Here is a 22,506-nt window from a genome sequence, read left to right on the forward strand (position 1 = left end):
AGGCCACGCTCCCTGCCAACCACTACTTATAGACGCCGATTTAGGGCGCCTGGTAAAAGCATTGTGTTGAGCTCCTGAGGTAGAAGCCGGGAGCGAGCTAAATTTTAAAATTACTTATTGTCACTTGATACTTGTGTTTTTAACTACTCACCCTCACTGGCAACGAGTTGTCCGAGGCAGTGGATCTAGCGCTGACGCGGCAACACAAACCCAGCACTCCTTGGCGCCATCAAGCCAAGCCCGGAGGCCACGCCCCTTTCAGAGGCCACGCTCCCTGCCAACCACTACTTATAGACGCCGATTTAGGGCGCCTGGTAAAAGCATTGTGTTGAGCTCCTGAGGCGGAAGCCGGGAGCGAGCTAAATTTTAAAATTACTTATTGTCACTTGATACTTGTGTTTTTAACTACTCACCCTCACTGGCAACGAGTTGTCCGAGGCAGCGGATCTAGCGCTGACGCGACAACACAAACCCAGCGCTCCTTGGCGCCATCACGCCAAGCCCAGAGGCCACGCCCCTTTCAGGGGCCACGCCCCCTGCCAACCACTACTTATAGACGCCGATTTAGGGCGCCTGGTAAAAGCATTGTGTTGAGCTCCTGAGGCGGAAGCCGGGAGCGAGCTAAATTTTAAAATTACTTATTGTCACTTGATACTTGTGTTTTTAACTACTCACCCTCACTGGCAACGAGTTGTCCGAGGCAGTGGATCTAGCGCTGACGCGGCAACAGAAACCCAGCACTCCTTGGCGCCATCACGCCAAGCCCGGAGGCCACGCCCCTTTCAGAGGCCACGCTCCCTGCCAACCACTACTTATAGACGCCGATTTAGGGCGCCTGGTAAAAGCATTGTGTTGAGCTCCTGAGGCGGAAGCCGGGAGCGAGCTAAATTTTAAAATTACTTATTGTCACTTGATACTTGTGTTTTTAACTACTCACCCTCACTGGCAACGAGTTGTCCGAGGCAGTGGATCTAGCGCTGACGCGGCAACACAAACCCAGCACTCCTTGGCGCCATCACGCCAAGCCCGGAGGCCACGCCCCTTTCAGAGGCCACGCTCCCTGCCAACCACTACTTATAGATGCCGATTTAGGGCGCCTGGTAAAAGCATTGTGTTGAGCTCCTGAGGCGGAAGCCGGGAGCGAGCTAAATTTTAAAATTACTTATTGTCACTTGATACTTGTGTTTTTAACTACTCACACTCACTGGCAACGAGTTGTCCGAGGCAGCAGATCTAGCGCTGACGCGGCAACACAAACCCAGCACTCCTTGGCGCCATCACGCCAAGCCCGGAGGCCACGCCCCTTTCAGAGGCCACGCCCCCTGCCAACCACTACTTATAGACGCCGATTTAGGGCGCCTGGTAAAACCATTGTGTTGAGCTCCTGAGGCGGAAGCCGGGAGCGAGCTACACTTTAAAATTACTTATTGTCGCTTGATACTTGTGTTTTTAGCTACTCACCCTCACTGGCAACGAGTTGTCTGAGGCAGCGGATCTAGCGCTGACGCGGCAACACAAACCCAGCACTCCTTGGCGCCATCACGCCAAGCCCAGAGGCCACGCCCCTTTCAGAGGCCACGCCCCCTGCCAACCACTACTTATAGACGCCGATTTAGGGCGCCTGGTAAAAGCATTGTGTTGAGCTCCTGAGGCGGAAGCCGGGAGCGAGCTAAATTTTAAAATTACTTATTGTCACTTGATACTTGTGTTTTTAACTACTCACCCTCACTGGCAACGAGTTGTCCGAGGCAGCGGATCTAGCGCTGAAGCGGCAACACAAACCCAGCACTCCTTGGCGCCATCACGCCAAGCCCGGAGGCCACGCCCCTTTCAGAGGCCACGCCCCCTTGGCAGCCACCTAACGGCAGTATAAATCATGTGTATATTTCTGACGCGCAGCGGACGAGCGCAGCGGGCGCAACGTTTGCGCGCCAAAGGCGCGCCAAAGGTAAGCCTGTCCGCGACCGCCTGAGGCCAGGGGCCATTCCCCCTGCTCAGCCATCGAGCCAAATCATTACCTACAATTCCCTATCCCTTCGTCAACTAAACCAGGCAGCTGAGTCACCCTGCCTACACGCATGGAACCCATCTATAAAACATCCTACCTGCAACCAGTGTGGCTTTCATTTTGCACTTTATCTGTCAATGAAACCCACAACATACTCTATGCTTCTGCTCAACTGCTGCTCACTCCCCAAACACTCCACGGAAATCTCCCTAATGTTAGAAGAAATAAGCCCAGACATCCTCTTCGTCACAGAGACGTGGCTGCAGGAACACTCAGAACCCGATCTGGTACAAGCACTCCCGCCTGGATACCAAATACTCCGCCTTGACCGTAAAAAAGGAATTGGCGGTGGCCTAGCAGTAATCCATAAAGCAGACTACGAAGTCACCAGCACCCCTGTGCATCTTCCAGACAGTGAATGTCTCCCTTTCTTTATAAAACTCAGCCCCACTCATACCTTTTCGGGTATGCTCATATACCGCCCGCCAGGGGCACAGGGTCAATTTCTCTCTAACCTTGCCCCGATAGCTGCAAACCTTGCACTCAGCTCTGCTAACTTTACAATCCTGGGCGACCTCAACATCCATTTGGATGACCTGACCGACCCCACCGCCAGAGAACTTTCCTCCAGTCTATACGCCCTCGATCTACATCAACATGTCCCTGGGCCCACTCACCAAAAAGGCCATCTCTTAGACCCCATCTTCAGCAACTGTCCCAACCTTCACGTTAAAAACCCTTCCCCCCTCCCCTGGTCTGATCACTTTCTTATCCCATTCACTTGGACCCTCCCCTATCACCCACCTCCCAAACCCCCGACGATTCAACAGTCACGCAACTGGCAAAAAATTCTCCTACCGGAGTGGCAGGATTCCTTACAGCGCACAAAACCCATTAACTCGTCCAATCCCATCCAGGGCAACAGATGGATCACTAGCTCCTTAGATCTAGTACTCCCACTAAAAAGTATCCATCCCAAGCGGGGCAATCTAACAGCCCCATGGTACACGACTGATCTACGGGAGGCCAAACGTGCCTGCAAACGAATCGAGTGGAAATGGCGCCTCGATTACCTTCCAGCAGACAAAGCGAGCTATAGAGCAGCTATTAAAAACTACAAAGCAGATATCCGACTAGCGCAGGCCAAATACTACGAACAAAAGATAGACAAAGCAGCGTCTAAACCCAAGGAGATCTACTGGATAGCTAAATCCCTCCTGCAACTTCCCGAGACCCCAAAGGTTCACAACAATACCCAGACCCATTGTGAGGAAATAGCGGAGTTCTTTCACCATAAAATAGAAGTCATCAACTCCTCTTTCCCTCACTCTGCCACCCCGCCGACATAGGCCCCACGACAGTCCTACTTAACGCTCTCAATAGCCTTCCGGCACTAGACCTAATCAACCTAGAAAAAATCATGGGACAGGTCAAATCTGGATCACCCATCGATCCAGCTCCCCCGAGGGTTCTCACCCCGATAGCCAGTCAGATATCACCCACCATCCAAGACCTGCTCAACTCCTCCCTCCAGACTGGCATCATCCCGCCTCTATGGAAAAAAGCTATGGTCAAAGCTTTACTAAAAAAAACCCAGCCTTGATCAATCCAATCCTTCTAACTATCGACCTATCTCCCTCCTACCTTGGCTCAGCAAACTTCTTGAGAAGCACGTCAATTCTGTCTTGACCGACTTCCTGGAATCTAATAACATACTGGACCCCACCCAGACGGGCTTCAGGCCTTGTCATGGAACAGAGACTGCCCTGATCGCAGTGACGGAGGAGGCAAGAAGGATCTTGGACGGTGGCGGGTCTACGGCCATCGTCCTACTCGACCTGAGTGCCGCCTTCAACACTGTAAATCATAGCATTCTACTCCACCGCCTTGGTATGATAGGAGTGTCAGGAACAGCACTCACTTGGATGAGATCCTTCCTCACAGACAGATCCTTCCAAGTATTTGAGAGGGAGTTTACCTCCTCCAGTAAACCTCTTAATTGTGGAGTGCCTCAGGGTTCCTCCCTGAGTCCTACCCTTTTCAATGTTTACCTCAGTCCTCTAGCTGATGTCGTCCGCCCCTTCGGTGTAAAAATTGTTACCTATGCGGACGACACACAGCTGGTGGTAGCGCTGGATCCCCCCTTCAACTCCCACCGCAGCCTTCACAAATGCTTGGAAGCTGTCGCCGCCTGGATGTCGGGCTCCTATTTAAAACTTAACGGGGATAAAACAGAGGTAATGCTCCTTGGAAATAACATCACGAAATCCATTGATTCCATCTGGCCCCTCTGTTTAGGTGACCCCCGCAACCCAAGGAGCAAATCAAGAGTCTAGGCATCTGGCTCGACCATACTCTCACCTTCAACCACCAAGCAACCATGCTCTCTGCCACCTGCTTCGGGCTGTTGAGACTACTTCGAAAAATTCTCCCTCTCCTCCCGTTCCACTCAAGACGGATCATGATCCAAGGACTGATTCTTTCGCGTCTCGACTGCGGCAACGCCCTATATCTTGGCGCCCCACAGTCCACACTCACCAAACTTCAAATCATTCAAAACTGCGCGGCAAGAATCCTTCTGAACATCCCTCGTCGAACCTCAGTCAAAGCCAGATTGAAAGACCTCCACTGGCTCCCTGAGAGAGCCAGAATTGAATTCAAGAGCATTTGCATTGCACATCGCTCTTACTGGGGAACAGGCCTTTCCATCAATCGCCCCTTGGTGAAAGCCTATCTTCCCACCCGCCCCCTCAGATCCGCGACCTCCCACCTCACTTCAGTACCACGCATTAGAAGTGCCAGATGTGGAGGCCGTTCGCTCTCTTACAATCTGGCCAAGACTTGGAACTCTCTCCCTCTCCCTATCAGATCAGAATCCAATTTGCTCACCTTTCGAAAACTTCTAAAAACCTGGCTTTTTAATAAAACTTCGATCTAAATTTTCTCTCTGCTCCTCAATATTCAGCCTCTACTGCTCAACCCACTATTTTTCCTCTACAGCGCTGGGACGCCCTTGGGTAGCCATCGCGCTATATAAATTCTCTTTCCATTCCATTCCATTCCAGGTGGCTCTTTACGTCCTGTAGTGTGATAATACTTCAGCTCAGTCCATGTAACATGTTGTAATGTTCTGTAGTCTATACACTCTTCCAAGGAAAGCGTTTTTGGTTCCCATCTGAGAAAGGCTCACTTTCAACAAGTAAGGCCAGCAATGTTGTTCATCTCTATGTTTGAAGAAATTGGTGTTTGTGTAAACAGGGGTCATGTTTTAAGAAGTAATAGTAGAGAGCCTAGAGGAGATAGATAAAATATAGTTAGGATACAGGGAATGATGTCAAAGAAGGGGGTTGCAATTTATGAAACAGACGCTGGGCAATTTACTGCACTAAAATAATACAGAATAATGCAGGCAATTATGAAACTTAGATGAGGCAATACCTAGAGAGAGGAGGCTGGCAGAGGATGGAGGATAAGGAGAGCTCACCCGATAGAAAGAAAGGAATAACAGTTGATTACAAAAATAATAATAATAATAATAGTAATACTTTTTTATGACCATGTTTGAAGGATTGAGGCATATATTATTTTGTAAGCAAGTATTATTAACAATATTGGAAATACTTCTACTGCTGCTACTGTAAGAACTACTTCCACTAATATTAATGCTATGAAAGGATACTACACTCTGGGCTCAGTGGGCCCAATTCACAGAACTAACTTAAGACAAAATCCTAAGCTTACTACCATTTTGGTATTCACTGAAGGCACTTACTCATTTTGGTATTCACAGAAGGCACTTACTCATTTCAGTATTCACAGAGGTTAGGACTCCTAACTTTAGGACTCCTAAATGCCTTCTGTGAATACCAAAAGTCTTAAAGTTAGGATTTTTCTCAGTTTAGGAGTAGTAGAGTTAGGACTCCTAACTTTAGGACTCCTAAATGCCTTCTGTGAATACCGAAAGTCTTATAGTTAGGATTTTTCTCAGTTTAGGAGTAGTAAAGTTAGAAATCCTAACTTTAAGACTTTTGGTATTCACAGAAGGCATTTAGGAGTCCTAAAGTTAGGACTCCTAACTTCTGTGAATACTGAAATGAGTAAGTGCCTTCTGTGAATACCAAAACGAGTAAGTGCCTTCTGTGAATACCAAAATGGTAATAAGTTTAGGATTTTGTCTTAAGTTAGTTCTGTGAATCGGGCCCAACATCTCTCTTTTTTAAAGATGCAACTCGGATGCAACAGCATAAATATATTTAAAATGTCTGAAAATGTAGTATGTCTATATTTGAAATGATGCACCCTCAATAGGAATTGTGAAGGCCGACGAACTGCGTTTAATAAGGAGATGCATTTAATAAATATGTATTAAATATGTAAAATATAATTTGGTGGGAGCCTGTGAAACACTTCAGGAGATGCTCGAAAAATCTATTTTATTCCAACTCTTCGGTGTTATTAATGCCTAACGCTTTCATAAATCGACCCAATCTGTTTTTATTGAGCATGGAGGCGTTGGTAAAATTGTTTTCTAATCAGGATAAAACAGACTGGCAATGCCACACCAGGTCTTGCATACAACACCGAACCCTTGTACAAGGAGGAATGTCGTATTTACACATTACACAGGTAGACACAATTTTCGGCCCTTCGCAATAACCTACATTCCAGTTCCCGAGCGGTGTGTCACATTTTCTTTGCTCTCTGGCTCGGATACAAAGTCTTCGAGAACTTTCCAAAAGGGAATTCGAACGTTCCTGTCTTTTCGGCGTCAAACAAGAGGAGGCCGAGGCCGGTCACTTTCACAGGCTCGCTCACGCTTTACTATTGCCTTCGGCATTGCGAGTACCGCGCACAAGGATAAGAAGCAGGGAGAGTTTGCAGGATAATTGACAGGCACTGGAGCTCGGCGCTTCTGGTATTATTGATTTACCTTATACTCCAGATAGTTTGTCAAAACATCATGTTTTCTTGCCTACATTTTATTATTTCTACTGTCAGACGGCAAGAAATGTTATTTGGGAACATTTAATAAAATCTCTCCAAATAAGTGCTGTGATTATGACTGAAATCCAATAAAAAACTACTTTGTAAAATACAGCGGTTTAAGGCAAATAACTCTTGCCCTTAAATTATAGGTCTTGCCACTCGATTTCATTTGACAAAGATCAGCCTCTCTAGTTAGGTCAGATGCCAGCCTGAAGTCTTTGCTTTTTAAATTTAGTGTCCACATGTTACTAATGTTAAATGCACAGGAGTTGTTTCACAGAGCTTTTTCAAGACATTAAAGTAGACTTAATCCCAGTGGCGGCTCCTCTGCTAAGGCAGAGAAGCGTTGTCTCACTGCTCTTTGAGCAGTGCAAAAAATAAAAATAAAATGAAAATAACAAAACATTATTATCATTTATCTATGCGGGACTCTGAGCCAGGTCGGGGTGGGGCGGTGCTGAGCTCGCCAGAGCAGAGTGAGGAGTGCTTTGCACTTCCTAAGTGCGCATGACTTTTGGCTGGTCCTCTTGGGTCGCCCAGTCATGCTCACTTAATGTGTTCTCCATCTGGCTGTGTTTCACAGCCCGGTGGAGAACATGCCTAGGTTCCCAGGCACTGCCTGAGCCGCCAAACATCCCGCTCAGACCATTCACAATGCTGCTCATGCAGTGTCGTGATTGGATGGAAGAGTCTGGGAGCCTGGGTACTTCCGGTGCTGAATGAAGAGGACAGAGGAGAGAGTTTCTTCATCCCCCCACCTCACCAGCCTTGTTCCGAGGCAGCCGTAATCCTTGAAAATGCTTGATTCTGTTACAAGACCGAAGCCTCAATTATGACTAAAGTCTTCTTTACTTTTACTCTGGCAGAAAAGTATAATATAACCTTATCACCCACCACGAATGATAGAAAAAAACAAATGAAACATGTTACAAAAGTCAGCATCGTAATAGCAGTGCGTCCTCATATTAGGATCACCAGAAAGATCATAGTATACCGCATAATCATCTCTGGCTCTAGAAAATGAGTACGACTTCTTGTTTTCCTCTAATGAGAATTATTGAATGTTTCATGTGTTTATTGTTGCGTGAAATATGCTTACTAAAGACCACTAAAGAAATTGAATCCCATTATTTCCTTTAGCTCACTGCTTAAGGAAAAATCAATTTCATTTGAAATAACGTGGGCAAACTAAGTTCTTGAGTTTACGTTTCACGGCGACAATTCAGTATTCAAATTGTTATGATTCTCTCATTAGTTTTTCAGTTTTAATCAGAGATGAAATCTGCATTCGCAACAAATAATCTTGTACCAGATCTCTATATCCAGATAAATTGCTCACTGTATAAATGGATAAAGTTTACAAAAATAGGAGCATAAGCAGTATGGTGAAACCGCTGAGCAAATCTAATCCATTGTATGATCCTGCCTGGCTGCTTACCTGCATGTAACTCAATGAGCCTACATTGTAAGAAGTGCGGCTAAACTTCAAAATAAATTGGAATTCTCAGACCACCATTGCTATTTTGAAATATTGTATTGTAAGCATAAGGTAATAGGGTAGTGTAAAGTTAAATGTTTTAAGGAGTCTCAAATCCCGCACCAGCTTTACCATATGTCTTTTTTAGATTCTATTTTGATAGTAATTGTGTGTCCCAAGATTACATTGAATTTGCTGTCATCCAAACTGACTTAAATAGGGAGCAACAGTCTGCTCTTTTATAGGTTATAAACAAGCTTGCAGCAAAATCAACTACATGGGCCTTGCCAAATATGTGTCCCTTTACAAATAAAGGAGCAGGGCCCTAAAATCTATTGATAGACCCCAAAATCTAGGTTACTGAATGTGAACCCAGAACATACGTGAAAACTATTAAAATTGTGCTGCCAAATTCTAGTAAGCTGTCCCCTAATATGGTCATCATATTATTTATTTAGTAAGTGTACCAAAGCAATGTGGATCCTGAGAATAACTTGCCACAAAGTTAATCTTCTAGTTTCGCTTCACAAGTGGCTGTAAATTGTTTACTGTCTTTTGGGTGGTATTCCCCAAGATTCTTGCTTTTTTGTGGAACCCATTTTTGCTGGCCATAGGACTCTGCGCACTTTACTCATGCTAACCAGTGGTAAACTGCTTGTGCTCTCCTCTGTAAACATGTTAGAATTGGCAGAGCCCTGAATGGCACATTTAATTCACTTGTAAATCCCTAGTGTATGGTACCCAGTTAAATGCTACTAGTGGGATGAAACGCTCTTTATGCCACTCACTAAGCTAACACTGTTAAACCTGTTTCCAGGACTACTGTTGCAGCCTGAGTGTGCATTTTTAAACTGCTATTTTTCACACATGGTCTCAGGCAATGCATGACATAGCTGCCTATGAGAATGTCATACATCGACTTAATGACCAAATAGATTAATCTGAGAGGATGTGGGCAATTCCCTCCTCACATGAAATATTTCCGCCCCTGACCAGGGGCTCTTTCCACATCCCTCACCACACTGCCAGAGAGGCCACTCAGTAGCTGCCTTCCTTCTTGATCATGGAGGTGCGGCCTCGGCCTTCCAATGATACCCTAGGGCTACATTCTATAGAGCGGGGGACACCTCCAATGAGAGATGTATCTCACACTCACTACTCCCAGGACACATAAGACTCGAACGGCCACATAACGCTACTCCACATGACCCGTAGTACCACAACAGGCAGAGGGCAGTTTTCTTCTCAGTCCAGATGACAACCGCCCGGGATACGGTAGCACTACAGGCACAACCTGCCGTAGAAGTTATCTTTCTAAGATCGCGGTCAAGTCCGTCCCTGTCAGCACAACATATCACCCCCAACAAGTTTCCTAGGTGTTTGTACCCCCTGCAAGGTCAACACTGAGTTTATTGTATTTAGTACCTTCTAGGTGGCACATTGAGCATGCATTTTGCACTGTCCCAAAAAGGAATGGGTGAAGTGGACACCTGGCACAGGGGATTTGGGGTCGACTCCATCCTTTACAATGAGAGTGGATACATTTGTTTCATTGTTAATACGGCTGACCTTTGTTTGTCATTGATTTGAGTGCCACACCCTCCAGCTTATCTTTCTATGAGCTCCCCTGACTGTTTGGGGAGGGACGGTATGGCACTGCAATTGCATGAGCATTGTAAGTTTGACACAATGGTGTTTTGGTTCTTATACCTGAAAGTGCCAAAAACATGTTTAATAAAAAAAAAACACTGCAATTACAACCTAGCAAAACAACCCTTTACCGGACCTGAATCTTCCTTTATATTGCCTATAAGACACCCCTCAAGTAGGATCTAAATGCTCGCAGACCAGGGCGCATAGCATTTATAAAGTAGGACATGTATATTTAATATTTTACGTGTCCTGGCAGTAAAATCTCTAAAGTTGTTTTTCACAGCAGCAAGGCTGGCTCTCCAATAGGCTAAAACTGGTTTACACTTTTACATTTACATGCTAAATTCAATTCAGGGGTAGGTAAAAAAACTGTTCATGTAATAATTTAATAGCAGTTTAAAATCCAAATAAATTGTAAAGTCAGCTTTTAAATTGCTCTTTTGGAAATTACACTGTAAGAAAGTTGTCATATTTCTGCCTAAAACCACACAGTCTTCAATCCAGTGGTCAGCTGGCACCTGGCCCCTACTGGCTCTCCTGTGATGAGATGTGTATTGCTCCCAGACAGTGGATAAAGGGTGCTAGGTGCGGGGAGGGGAACTCCACCCTTGACAATATGACCTAAGCCTTGAGCCAAGCCGCTTCCTGAGCCTCAAAGGATGCCTACCTTGTCACTAGCAGATGAAGCGCCCACTTAGCCTGCCTCACCTTTGTCTCTCTAGTCAGACTCGCATCAAACCCAGAGGGAGGAGAGGAACAGAACAGAACTGGTTTAGTAGGTAACACTGGGTATAAAAGTGACAGCCCCAGAACATCTCAGCAGAACACTCTTGCACCTGTGAAGCATCAGAAGGACTACCCTACTGTCTGAAGACCCTGAATGAAGTTTGGACCTGCTTGCCTTGAACCCAGCACCCAAAAAGTGATTCCAAGTATCATTTGACTGACCTCCTGTTTGAACAACGGGGAAACAACAAGCTTTCATAGCCCCTTTTCCTGAAACTACCCAGCTGACCAGTACCAATGGGACCTGACCTGTACCCTGCTGCAAGCCTCTGTTGAGGTGAGCCATAATCCAAATTGGTGCCTCCCAGGTCCTGAACCCTTGGCTGGTGTTAGAGTGTACCCCTATTGTCCCCAAACCGCAAGATGTGGTACGTAAAAACTTTTTGCCAACTTTCTGCCTGGATAACTAACAGAGACTGAGATTGTCGTAGAGGCTGCAGCCATCAACGTTGAATTGCTGGTCAGCCTCATCTTGCTGGTTTACCCTTTTGAAGGAGACCTGTCATCCAGAATATTTTGTAAGTCGGAATGTAGAAGGCTTCATCTGAACCAACTATGAGCAGCATACGATCGACTTCAAGACCTTCCTGTTCACAGACTTCGGACTTCACCTGCTCGGAGCTTTCCCACCTACCTCAATGACTGCACTGAGACCCCACTCTTCAGCAACCCACCATTGTCGAGCCCTACTTCGTATCCAAATTGCCCCACCGACTATTCGTCGATGATCTTTTTTACTCCATAAATGTTTCTACATCAGAAAGTAAACTTTTCACTGGGATGAACCTGGTCCCTGTATCTGACCGGCGCGCCATCGTAGTCTGCCTTAACTTTTGACTTTGACCCAGTGTATTAGCAGTTGGCAATAAAAAAATTAAACAGCAAAAACATACATACACACCACTGTGTGTATGTGACGCACCTCCCCCTAAGGAAGAAACAAAAGTTTCCCACACAAATATCCCACAAAAAGTCCAAATACTTGGAGTATTATGCTCCAGTGATGTGCACCACCACTGCTCCCGCTGTCTCTATAGAGCAGTCTACACAACCAAAGTTAAATTTATCAAAAATGTGAAATGCAACACCAAACTCCAGTTCCACAAATAATTTGGTCCATCCAATGTTGTTACTATTACATTTCTTTATTCTTCTTTTGTGATAAAAACAGCCAAGCAGCCAACGCGTGTCGTCCAGCTTCAGTGGACTTCATCAGGGCTCATTTTTTAATTTAAATTTCAAGTTTTTAGCTCTGTATTGAATTTCAAGTGTGCTGCGAGATTCAGTATATCTGTTACTCCGCAGTTGGACTGTACCCTCTTGTATCCAGGGTAATTCGATAGGTATGGTAATTCGATAGTTATTGGTTCCTGTGCTGTAAGAGTTTTTCCAGGATGGGTGGCTCATTATACTGGACACACCTCAGGGGGTGTGCCCATAGCTCTCACCTAGGGAAGAAGGGACCGGAGATCTTCGATTTGGGTAGAGAGATGCACTGTTTTATTGACTATTGCCAATCACAATGGAAACGATGTTAAAACTGATTGGGTTGCCCCTTAGGAATTGAAGCCCCATGGCTAGGAAGTCCTTGCTACCATCACACTTGAAATGTGCATAAAAGGCACCCCTGGCTTCCTGCTTCCGAAGTCTTTAGGGCTCAGAAAGAACAGAAGAAGGACTGCACCTGCTGAACCTGTGCACTCCAGAATGAAAGGCTACACCAAGGAAGACTGCAACTGCTGCATCTACTGGACTATGACAGGACTTCAGAAAGAAAGGTGTTGCTCCTGATGTCGAACCCATGGAGCGGGTTGTGTGACGTAACCATGCATACGATTACCACACATGCCGTTTCCACGCGGTCTGACCCACATGTCTTAACCACGCATATGCCTTTTCCACGCATGCCGTCGCAATGAAATATGCATTGTTAAGGCATTTATGGCAAAGATATATGCATGGTTAAGACTATCTCTGCCCCCTCTCACAGCCCTAAAATGGCCTCCCAAATCCCTGCCCTGAGACCTAAAACTTCCCCCTCCCTTCTGAAAACCAACACCTTTCACTGGGCAGTAAAAACTTACCTGCCCCCCAAACCCTAAAAATACCCCGATCTCTGCCTCCCGACCATAGCCCCAAACGGCCCGCCCTGAGACCTAAAACTACCCACTCCCTCTTAAAAATCAACCCCCACCCCAATCCCTAAAGAGTACCCTGCCCCCAGCCATAAAAACATCCCCGATCCCCCGAGCCCTCACAACTTCTCCAACACCACTAACCCTAAAAATCTACCTTGCTCCCCTCCAAGCCCTAAAGGCTACCCGACCCCCCTGAGCCATAAAAATGTCCCCACCCCCAGCCATGAAAACAACCTCAACCCCCCAACCCTGAAAACTACCCCACAACCCATAAAAACGACCCCACCTCTCCACAAAACCCTGCCCCAGTGCCACTTACCTAACCGCGTCCTCTCTCAATCCTTCCTCATCCCTAGCCCGCCAATTCCAGCAGCTAGACAACCTTCTGCCTTAAGCATGCATATATGCATGGTTAAGGCATATATGTGGTTAAGGCAAACATGGTTGTGCTTGCGTTCCTCGGACACCAGTGACTGAACCTGTGTTGTTTCACCCGTTTCCCCATGGACTGAGACCCCAGGGGCTAGACCTGCTGTGTGGACTCCAAGGGCTAGTTGGCTAGCCTCTTGTTAAAGTTCAATGACACAAAGGCGCAAGAATCCCTGTGCCTGCAAAGTTTCCTGCAGACCAGCTAGCCCTGAACTCCATTGGTGTACCAAGAGAATGGTTCCTAGCCCCCATGAAATCCCTCTAATGTCCCAGACCCTTAGCTAGTGCTACAATGTGGTATTTCTCTGCACAGGATGGCGATTTGTGAGCCAAACAAAAATATAATGTTTATTAAAACACAGAGTCCAAAGCTCATAGACTACCTCTACTTGCTAGATTGTGAAGAGCCTCAACGCCATTGAGAACCATGGTTTCACCAGACCCCTGGACTTCACTGACCCATCAACTTTGAACCCAAGGCCAGCCCTCAGCTGTAGTTGACCTCACTGATCTCACCGCCAATGAGAAAATTGAGTGCAAAGGGAAAATCGAGACCGGACCAACCAGGCACCCGTATCTGACAGCGACTTCCATTGCAGTCAGATTGAAACTCTTACTTTGCCCTGGACCCTCACATTTGAGCACATAAGCTACAACTTAGGGGGCGATTCCGATGTCTGACAGACCTGAGTGCGTCCGACATCGGTCAGGAGCCGTAACCGACCGACCTGCTGTGGTCGGTTAACGCCCAGCAAGTACGATGTGACCAAACAGGGTTCGGTCGCACTTGTATGCTTCACAATGGGAGTATGTATTCTGAGCGGAATGCATGCCTCCATTGTGACATGCAGGGGTGCAGTTCATCCCTACACCCTGTGGCGGGCACCCCAAGGTGCCTGCCACTTGGTGTAGGGATCAACGTGGGGGCACCATAGGTGCCCCCAGGCCGCCATTCGGTGGCCTCAGACCCATGGGGGCCCTGCTGGTCGCACCCAGAGACAGTTTCCGACTGCCTTTTCTTGCTGGACACACCGGCACGAAAAGGCAGTGAAAAACTGCCATCGTACTCACTCGGTCGTAAAGAGGCGACCGGGGGAGTACTGGAGGATTTCCGGATGGCAGACGGGCTCTTCCAGCCCGTCGTAGGCAATCCGGAAATCCGAGTCAGATTCCTTTCCATCGGAATGGCTCGGTCAGAAAGGAATCCGGCCGACACGTTCCAACCGGAATCGGAATCTGAATCGGCCCCTTAGAGTGAAAAACAGTGATTTGCAAACTTTAAAAACTTTTCGAAACTTTCTGGAGTGAAAAGCTGTGATTTATGAAAGTCTTTATAAAATCATTACTTTAGTTGGCTCCATTTTTGTTGTTTTGGTGTCTATTTGAAGATAAAAATATATTCTATTTTCATAATGTGGAATGGAATTTTGTACATGTTGCTTACTTATTCATTGTTTTGGTACTGATAAATGCTTTACCCTTGTTTTCCCTTGAGTTAAGCCTAACTGCTCTGTGTTTGAGATAAAGAAACCTAACTGGGAATAATACAGAATAGTGACAATATTTCTTAATGAGTTCTCACAACCACCCCAGTTAATAATTCATTTGTTTTCACAATGTGGAAATAAAGCAAAGTCCTTAACCACTAAATAGCCAAGCACAGTCTTTTATGGGGCCACATATTTGCAAACGTTAGGTGTGAGACTGACCCCATTATCTTTTTTAATATTATGGTGAAAAATCATGCATATAGAATTTCACTCACAAACTGTTTGAATCATTGCAGAAATATTTACCTACAAACATAACACATAACACTGTGCATCCAATACCAGAGTCAAATTGTTGCCTTCGTTTGAGTTGAGTTAAAATGGTAATTTATGCAACTCAGTAAATGAGAAGTGAGTGTGACTAGATAGGGCATGTTTAATAGATCGAAATTATTGCTGTTGGATACGTTGTGTGTGTATTTTTTTACAGTCTACATTTTTGATTTTATATTTTTGTAGTTTTTATGTTCAATAACCTCCCAGACTTCTATTCTTCCTTCATATCACTCTGTGAGTCGACTCAAAGTTACAGTTGGCCCCAGTAGTAATTGCATAACTGTGATCCGTGATGTATAGCAGTCTGATGTCCTACAGCACTTAGTGCTATAGAAAATGAATTGATAATTGCAATTAAATAATTGCGAAATAGTCCAGGGTGAGCATGAAGCACCTCTAAAATCTTACCACTCTAAAAGTCGCCTCAATAGTTCCCCCACGGGGAGGGTTGGAATTGGATGGCGTTAAACTTCAATTTGATGATGCAGTATGTCCCAAGATATGGTAGAAATCAGCACATCAAAAAGCACAGTTAAATTAGAAAGGACTGACTCAATAAGTAAGTTCTAGGGCAGAATTAGAAAATGTATAAAGCTGTATTACAAAAAATGTAAAAGGTACAGTTCAGAAGTTGTAAAGTGCAGATGCATAACGCCATTGCCATGAAGGCTCCCAGTAATAGGGCAATACAGAACAATGAGCATTTCAAAATATCCTAAGTTTCCAAAGAATAGCAAAGTCACCAATAAATCGGACAGCAATCTAAGAAGCATCAGAAAGGTCTCAGAGAAGTTCTGGCTCACACCCAAAATTTAGGGTTTATGTAGGAAATATTTTCATAGAACATCATAGAAATTGTAGACTCATCATGGTGTGAGTCAATTAATTACAATTTCAATAAATCAGAACTTTGCTTTATAGAGCAACGTTGCCACCTAAGCACTATCTCACTACATGAATATTAATTCAGTCTCCTCCATGCTAATGGCATTTAGATAGGGATAATAAGCAACAAACAACGGATGACCGCAGTAGCCGCACCTCACTGCTATGTTCCTCTTGTAATTATCCCAAAGTGATGAGAGATGATGTGCACATGCAACTCCTGCACCTGCCGTTGTTAGCTGCAAACTGCAAAGCAGAATAGAAACTCTACAAGTGTGGAGAGGTGCACTCCCAAAGTGTCTTTTCTAATAAGTAAGACTGACCAATTCCTTTATGTAAGGTAATCCTTTATTTTAAACGTCATCAGACAACATGAGCTCCAGCCAACGCATTTCGTTCATTAAGGAATGAACTTCTTCAGGGTATTATTGGTTTGAAACTGGATGGAGAGCTGTGGTTCTTGGTTCCCCATATGTTATAAGTGTAGGATGAAGGGCGTACTGTGTCGATGCTCTACAATTTTATCTACGAGGAGGCGTGGTAATCAGGCGCGTTCCACACTGGCCACCCTGGAAGGAGCTTACTCGATGTGCAGCACAAAAAGTTCCTGCAAACCGGTCCTTATCAAGGAGGCCTAGACAGGACACAGTATTACAGAGAACAAGAACAGTGCGACATCCATTATGAGCAAGATGGCACTGAGACGTAACTCAGCCCTAGTTAGCATAAATCAAGAAAATGCACTTTAACAGGTCATAGTAAAATTCTTTCAATGGCATCATGGAAACAAACACATGTAAGTGTGTTTGTAGATTACTATTTTGCACATTGTTCTTTATGCACAAATAATATTAAACTCACAAAAACGTCTATGAAGTTGAGGTGCTGGACAAGGACTTACATTTATTTCAAAATAAACTCCTGCAGAGGTTCTCATGAAATCATCTATGGTATTTGTGTTTTAATAAATATATGTTCTGTTTACTTGATAATCAGGTAATTTGTTCTCCATTTCGGTTTATCAAATTACTTTCATTTGTTTCCTTGCTTTGTCGTTTTACAGGATACTCCACCTCCTGGAACCTATGACGTTCAAGAATCCTTTGAGAAATCCCATGGTAAACGTCAGTATATGCCGCCGCGTACCATACAGGCCAAAAGAAAGCAAAACTCGTTCCTGAGTGCAGCACCTAGAGGTCTTTATCTTGGTGGTGATATTGATATTCCAGGTAAGGTCCTCAAAAATCAGTTAATTCAAGCTCATTACTTCCTGCCATCTGATCTCCTTCTCACCAGTCCTTTAGTCTCATTTGTTCCTTCCATGTAGAAATGTGTTGATTACAAATTTAGTTAAGGAAAGATATTACCTTAACACTCCATACAAAAATTTGTAACATCTATTCTCTACAAATGTTTATGTTTTTTGGACAGCCACAGGACTTTTGCATAACACACTTTTAATGTCAGACAGTGGCCAATCCCCCGTGCTCACCACTCCAAGCTTGGTAAATCTACACTCCACAGGTTCTTGATGATGTTTCACATAGCAACTGCCAGCCCCAATTGTAGAAGCTCTAGTTTTAATTTGTTTGTAGCCCAGTTGGAGGGTATGTGGAATACAGAAAATGTAGGGTTATCATCAAGCTGTCACCCAATTACCTCCCCTAGGGTGCCTCTTACTGCCTCCGAAAAGGTCTTAATTCTGAAGAATCTCCATGTGGTATTAAAGAAATCTCCTGGGCTCTTTCCACTTCTCAAGCACTCAAGGGAGTCGATTCAGCCAAAGTGCCATATCTTGAGCCAGGCGGTGTATACCTGGTGTTAAATATTTCATAGGAACTATCTGAAGTTGCGTGACAATGGCAGCCTTTTCCTGTTCTACTATAGCCATTCTTTATCTGTGAGTTCACTCGTGTCCTCCTCTCATGCCAGCTTAAAATTATTTAAATGTATCTTTAGTGTAAATGGTTAATGAACGATAAAACATGGTTGTCATCTCTAACCCCATGTCTCCCATTTGTAGTTTGGCTTCTAGTGGATTAAAATCAGGGAGTCCAGTAAGATATTTGATATATGGAAGCGAGGCATGTCTTAATTGAAGGTATTTGGTAAATTGATGTTTTTACATGTTATAATTGGCCAGTTTAGTGATTCCAATAATCTCCGGCCAACAGAAACCTTTCAGGGCATGGACTTGTCTAAGCATATTTTCCATACATAATGTGGGTTCCTTAGTCATTTTGTACCAGCTATACATTGCAGGGTCTCCTGCCATATGTAATCATTACTGTTTTTGTTGTTAATGGAAGGTCTGGAATGGTTTTGCCTCAAAGAGAACAAGTATTGGGCACATATCCCCATTATCCTTTTCTTTGTCATATATGCTGGATTTTCTACGAGTCATTAGGCAATTCATTCACAATAATTAGATGATCCATGCTGTAATATGTTGCATATTCTACAGCCCCTATTAGTCTGTAATATTAGGATTTACAACAAGGTGACCTGTGTGGTGCCACCACTCACTCCAGAAAACAACTCCAGCAAGAGAAAAATATGTCTGAAATATGTCATGGATTATTTTAGTGCTGACATGGGAAGTATCGTAAGGAGTCAGTTTTAACAATGTCTTCCTTCCCCATCAGAGCAATGAGAGGTGATTGAGGAGGCTAGCTCATTTTTTGGTGTCTTCAATTGGGGTACTAAATTGAGTTCCTAGGCCTGGGTCCTTTCTCTAGTTTCATATGCGCCCTGATATTGGAAGCCTTCTGTGGTGATCATCAGATCAGTAGCAAAGCGCAGGTCCCATTCCTCTGCACTAATGGGATATACTACCGACTTTGAGAAGCTGATGCCTGAACCTGTAGGTTTACCAAATGTTTGGAGCATCTGATGGGCTCTAGTACCTTTTTCTGGACCCTATTTTGGCTTGTTTTTAAACTCTTTGCACTGTACCCCTGCTAAACAGGAGTAAAGTGCCTGGAGTTTTCCCTGATTGTCATATTTAACTTTCCTATGTGTACCTACTATATGGTATAGCAAATACACCCAGTGACTGGAAGCTATATGCCACCTGTGAACTGTAGCAACTATTGAATCACCCTCAGAATTGGCCTGTGAAACATTGCTACAGTAGCTTAAAAACCTGCAGCCAAACCTGTCAAAATAACCCTTTTTGACAGGTGGGAATCCTTACTTTTAAGTATTAAGTCACTCCTATGTACATGTTGTCACATACAAGGTAGGGTGTCTGATATTTAAAAGTGGAATGTGTGATATTAAAGTTGACATTTTTCTCCAGTGATTGGACTCCAAAAGCTACTTTCATTGGCAGGGATGTAGCTGGCTCATTCAAAATGTCAAAGTACACATTATAACCTTTAACCCATTACGTTTAGACAGGTAATTGCTAAACTTGCCATGCAAAGACTAATACATATTAAAAGTTCAATCAATTCGAAAAGTTAGATTTGTAATAAATATTCAGGGAAAGTAACTTTTAGAAAGTTTCCTTTCCCTGCATGAAGCTCCTGCAGGTTAATGTGTTAACCCTCCAGCAGCTGGCCAGCCTAGTGCTTGATTTTATTGAGATGTGAGAATTGTTCACTGAGCTGGAAGAATGGCCACTGGGTGTGGGGTGTTTTTTTTCCTTCACCTGCAGGAAGACTAGTTAGGATGGAACCAGGAACTTTTGACAAGTAAATGTAAGATGAGACTGGAGAAGGCAACTCTTTGCCTCATCAACCAGGCTGGCACCAAACTCAGTTGGGGGAGGTGGTGAGTGACCCCAAAGTAGCGGCACATTTTTCTGGAACCCTTGTATACTTGGATGGCATTCAACATATATTTCCTTATCCTCTCAGCTGCTGAGATGTTTCTCCTTTCAGTGCTGAGCTCTTTTTTGATAATGGGGTACTTCGTGCTTATGGCTTGATACAATGTTTCCATTTAAGGTATCCACCAAATATTTACAACACCCTGGGGGTTCTAGAGGAGCCCAGGGTTTGAGGGTTTCCCCTGAGGGCACCAGGAAAATAGCTAAAATATAGCAACATTTAGGTTTTTTTTGGGGGGTGGGGGGGAATGGAGAAAAGAATTGTACAAGAATGTGTCTTTTTAAAAAAAAATATAAACAGGGCATCACCAAAATGTTTCCTGTGCTAAGCTTACCATCTTCCCAGCATACAAGAACAAGTAGAGGAGTGTCAAAAAATACATTTTTATCACTATTTCTTGCAATTGTCTAAGTGGTTGTCGGTTTTTTCTGATATTTGGGCTTTCAACCTACTTGGTGGAAATGGGTGTGAAATCCATGTGATTCCAGGAAGCTACATATTTAAAAAAATATATAAAACATTCCAAATTCAACAATGGGTCATTTATGTAGATTAACGAAATTTCTCTTAAAGAAGTTCGTCTTTGGAATAAAAATTAATGAAAATAAGTAGAACAAATAGCAATTGGTGACAAAGGGGCATATGCAACAAAATGTCGGAGAGAGGTGCACCAAATGTAGCAGCACTGCTCTCCAACATTTAAAAAAAGGCAGGGATGCGCCATATTTACTACAATAAGTCGCACCCCTGTGTTTTCCCTAGTACTGGCTAACGCTAGTGCAGGCACCCTTGCACTACTATTGTTTATGTGCAGGAAGGTGTCTTTGGTATTTCACTTCATAGCGGCTTCCATTGGCTTCCTCTTTTGTGATGCAATTGTCTTGTGCTTCTGTCAATTTCCTCAAGTGTGTTTTTCTGTTGGTGGCTCTGTGTGTGTAGTGGAGAGCTGCGTAGCATAACATGTAACAAGAGTTCACAGGGCATTTCCCGATTTGTATGACAATTTGTACACGACCTTTATGAGTTAGGTGGGTTGACTTGTGCCAGTTTCACTTTCATTGGCGTGATGTTACCGTGCTGGTGGTGAGGATGAATATAGTTGGTAGTATTAAGGGATCAGGTTGATTAAATCTGTGTGTACTTTATGTAATTTGTGGGTCGCCATCCTGTGAGTGTGTAGTATAGAGTGGCTTTTGCGTAAGTGTTCTGGGCACTCACCCTATGCACCTTTTTTTCAACCATTGTGGCGCTAGTTTGCAACATCAGAAGACAATATTAACGAGCGACTCGGTCACCCATATAAGAGACCTTGCCCTCAAGAAGTACCAAAGTGAAAATGTTAATGAAGTTTGATCAGACATCCACCTTCCTTAGTACTAACTACAACTACAGTTTGCAGCAGATGTTAACAGAAATGAAAATCTGGCGGACCGCGTTGAAAATCTGGCAGACCGCGTAGAAAATGCATAGTTCACTGCAAAAGAGGGTATGCCGGCAATAGGGGGCCTTGAGGGTGAGAAAAAGCGTTATTGTTTCAATGAAACACCAAAACACAAATGAATTCGAGGTCAAATGTGAAAACAAACAACGAACAATGAACCTCGATGCAGGTGTTGGACACAGAGTACGACTAACCAAACTGAGATCCAACACAACCTTTGGAACTGAGCAGACTTCCAAGAAGCAGTGCACTTGTCTTGAGTTTTAGGAAGTTATCCTATGAAAATACAGAACTTGCAAAGAGGGGGGAGTATGTCATGACCATGACTGTCCCTTCAATGAGAACCTTATATGCAGGAGTACCCTTCTTTGTGCCGCAGTTGGTATTTATACTGTGATGTACTTTAGTGTATTCTGAAAGCCGAAAGCAAGATCATTGTAAATGCGAACCGATTAGCCTAATTGAATGGTGATTGCTTAACAGTTCAGTCTTGTAAAAGGTATGTACTTATCGGAATTCGAAGATGCACTGCATTATCATTTTAAAAATTCAGATGAAATGCAAGGTGACTTTTGGCAAATTGGATTTACTTCTGCCAGCAGAATTTAAATAAGTCGTAGGCTATCTGAGGGGCTCCGGGTCGCATCCGCGCAGTACCGGCCATATCAGTAAATTGAGGAATGCTTTTTGGCAATGAAATCATCCTTGGAGAAAAGTATCCTGTAATGAAAGCAAAATTCCAGAGGTGACTTTGTATATCCGGAGGCTGTACACTACCTTGTGAAACTCTGGATCCACAAAGTAATTTTAATGCCTTTCTCCTCAAAAGATGAATCTACTGCCACATGAAGTAACATCTGCAGCTGCAGGTTTTGCGAACCAAGCTACAGAACACATTTTAATTTCATGCTTTTGTTCATCTGGTGCAAAGATTTACTTTAGTAGGCGCATGGATAGCCTGTACTACAGTTCTCTCACATCCAGTAAAACCTCTCATATATGCTTGGCACAGTATATGTTCTCCTATATGGTATGAAACAT

General features: G+C 44.2%; 1 protein-coding gene across 1 annotated transcript in view; it reads left to right on the forward strand.

Annotated features, from left to right (window-relative positions):
• STPG2 (sperm tail PG-rich repeat containing 2) overlaps positions 1 to 22,506 on the forward strand; it is a 2,154,459-nt gene that overhangs the window by 906,027 nt on the left and 1,225,926 nt on the right. Inside the window, exon 11 of the mRNA XM_078677832.1 lies at positions 17,252 to 17,417. Within this exon, the coding sequence (XP_078533958.1) occupies positions 17,252 to 17,417 (166 nt within the window). The remainder of the gene's footprint in view (positions 1 to 17,251; positions 17,418 to 22,506) is intronic.

The sequence above is a fragment of the Lissotriton helveticus genome, chromosome 2_1, assembly GCF_964261635.1.
Source record: "Lissotriton helveticus chromosome 2_1, aLisHel1.1, whole genome shotgun sequence".
NCBI classification, from domain to species: domain Eukaryota; kingdom Metazoa; phylum Chordata; class Amphibia; order Caudata; family Salamandridae; genus Lissotriton; species Lissotriton helveticus.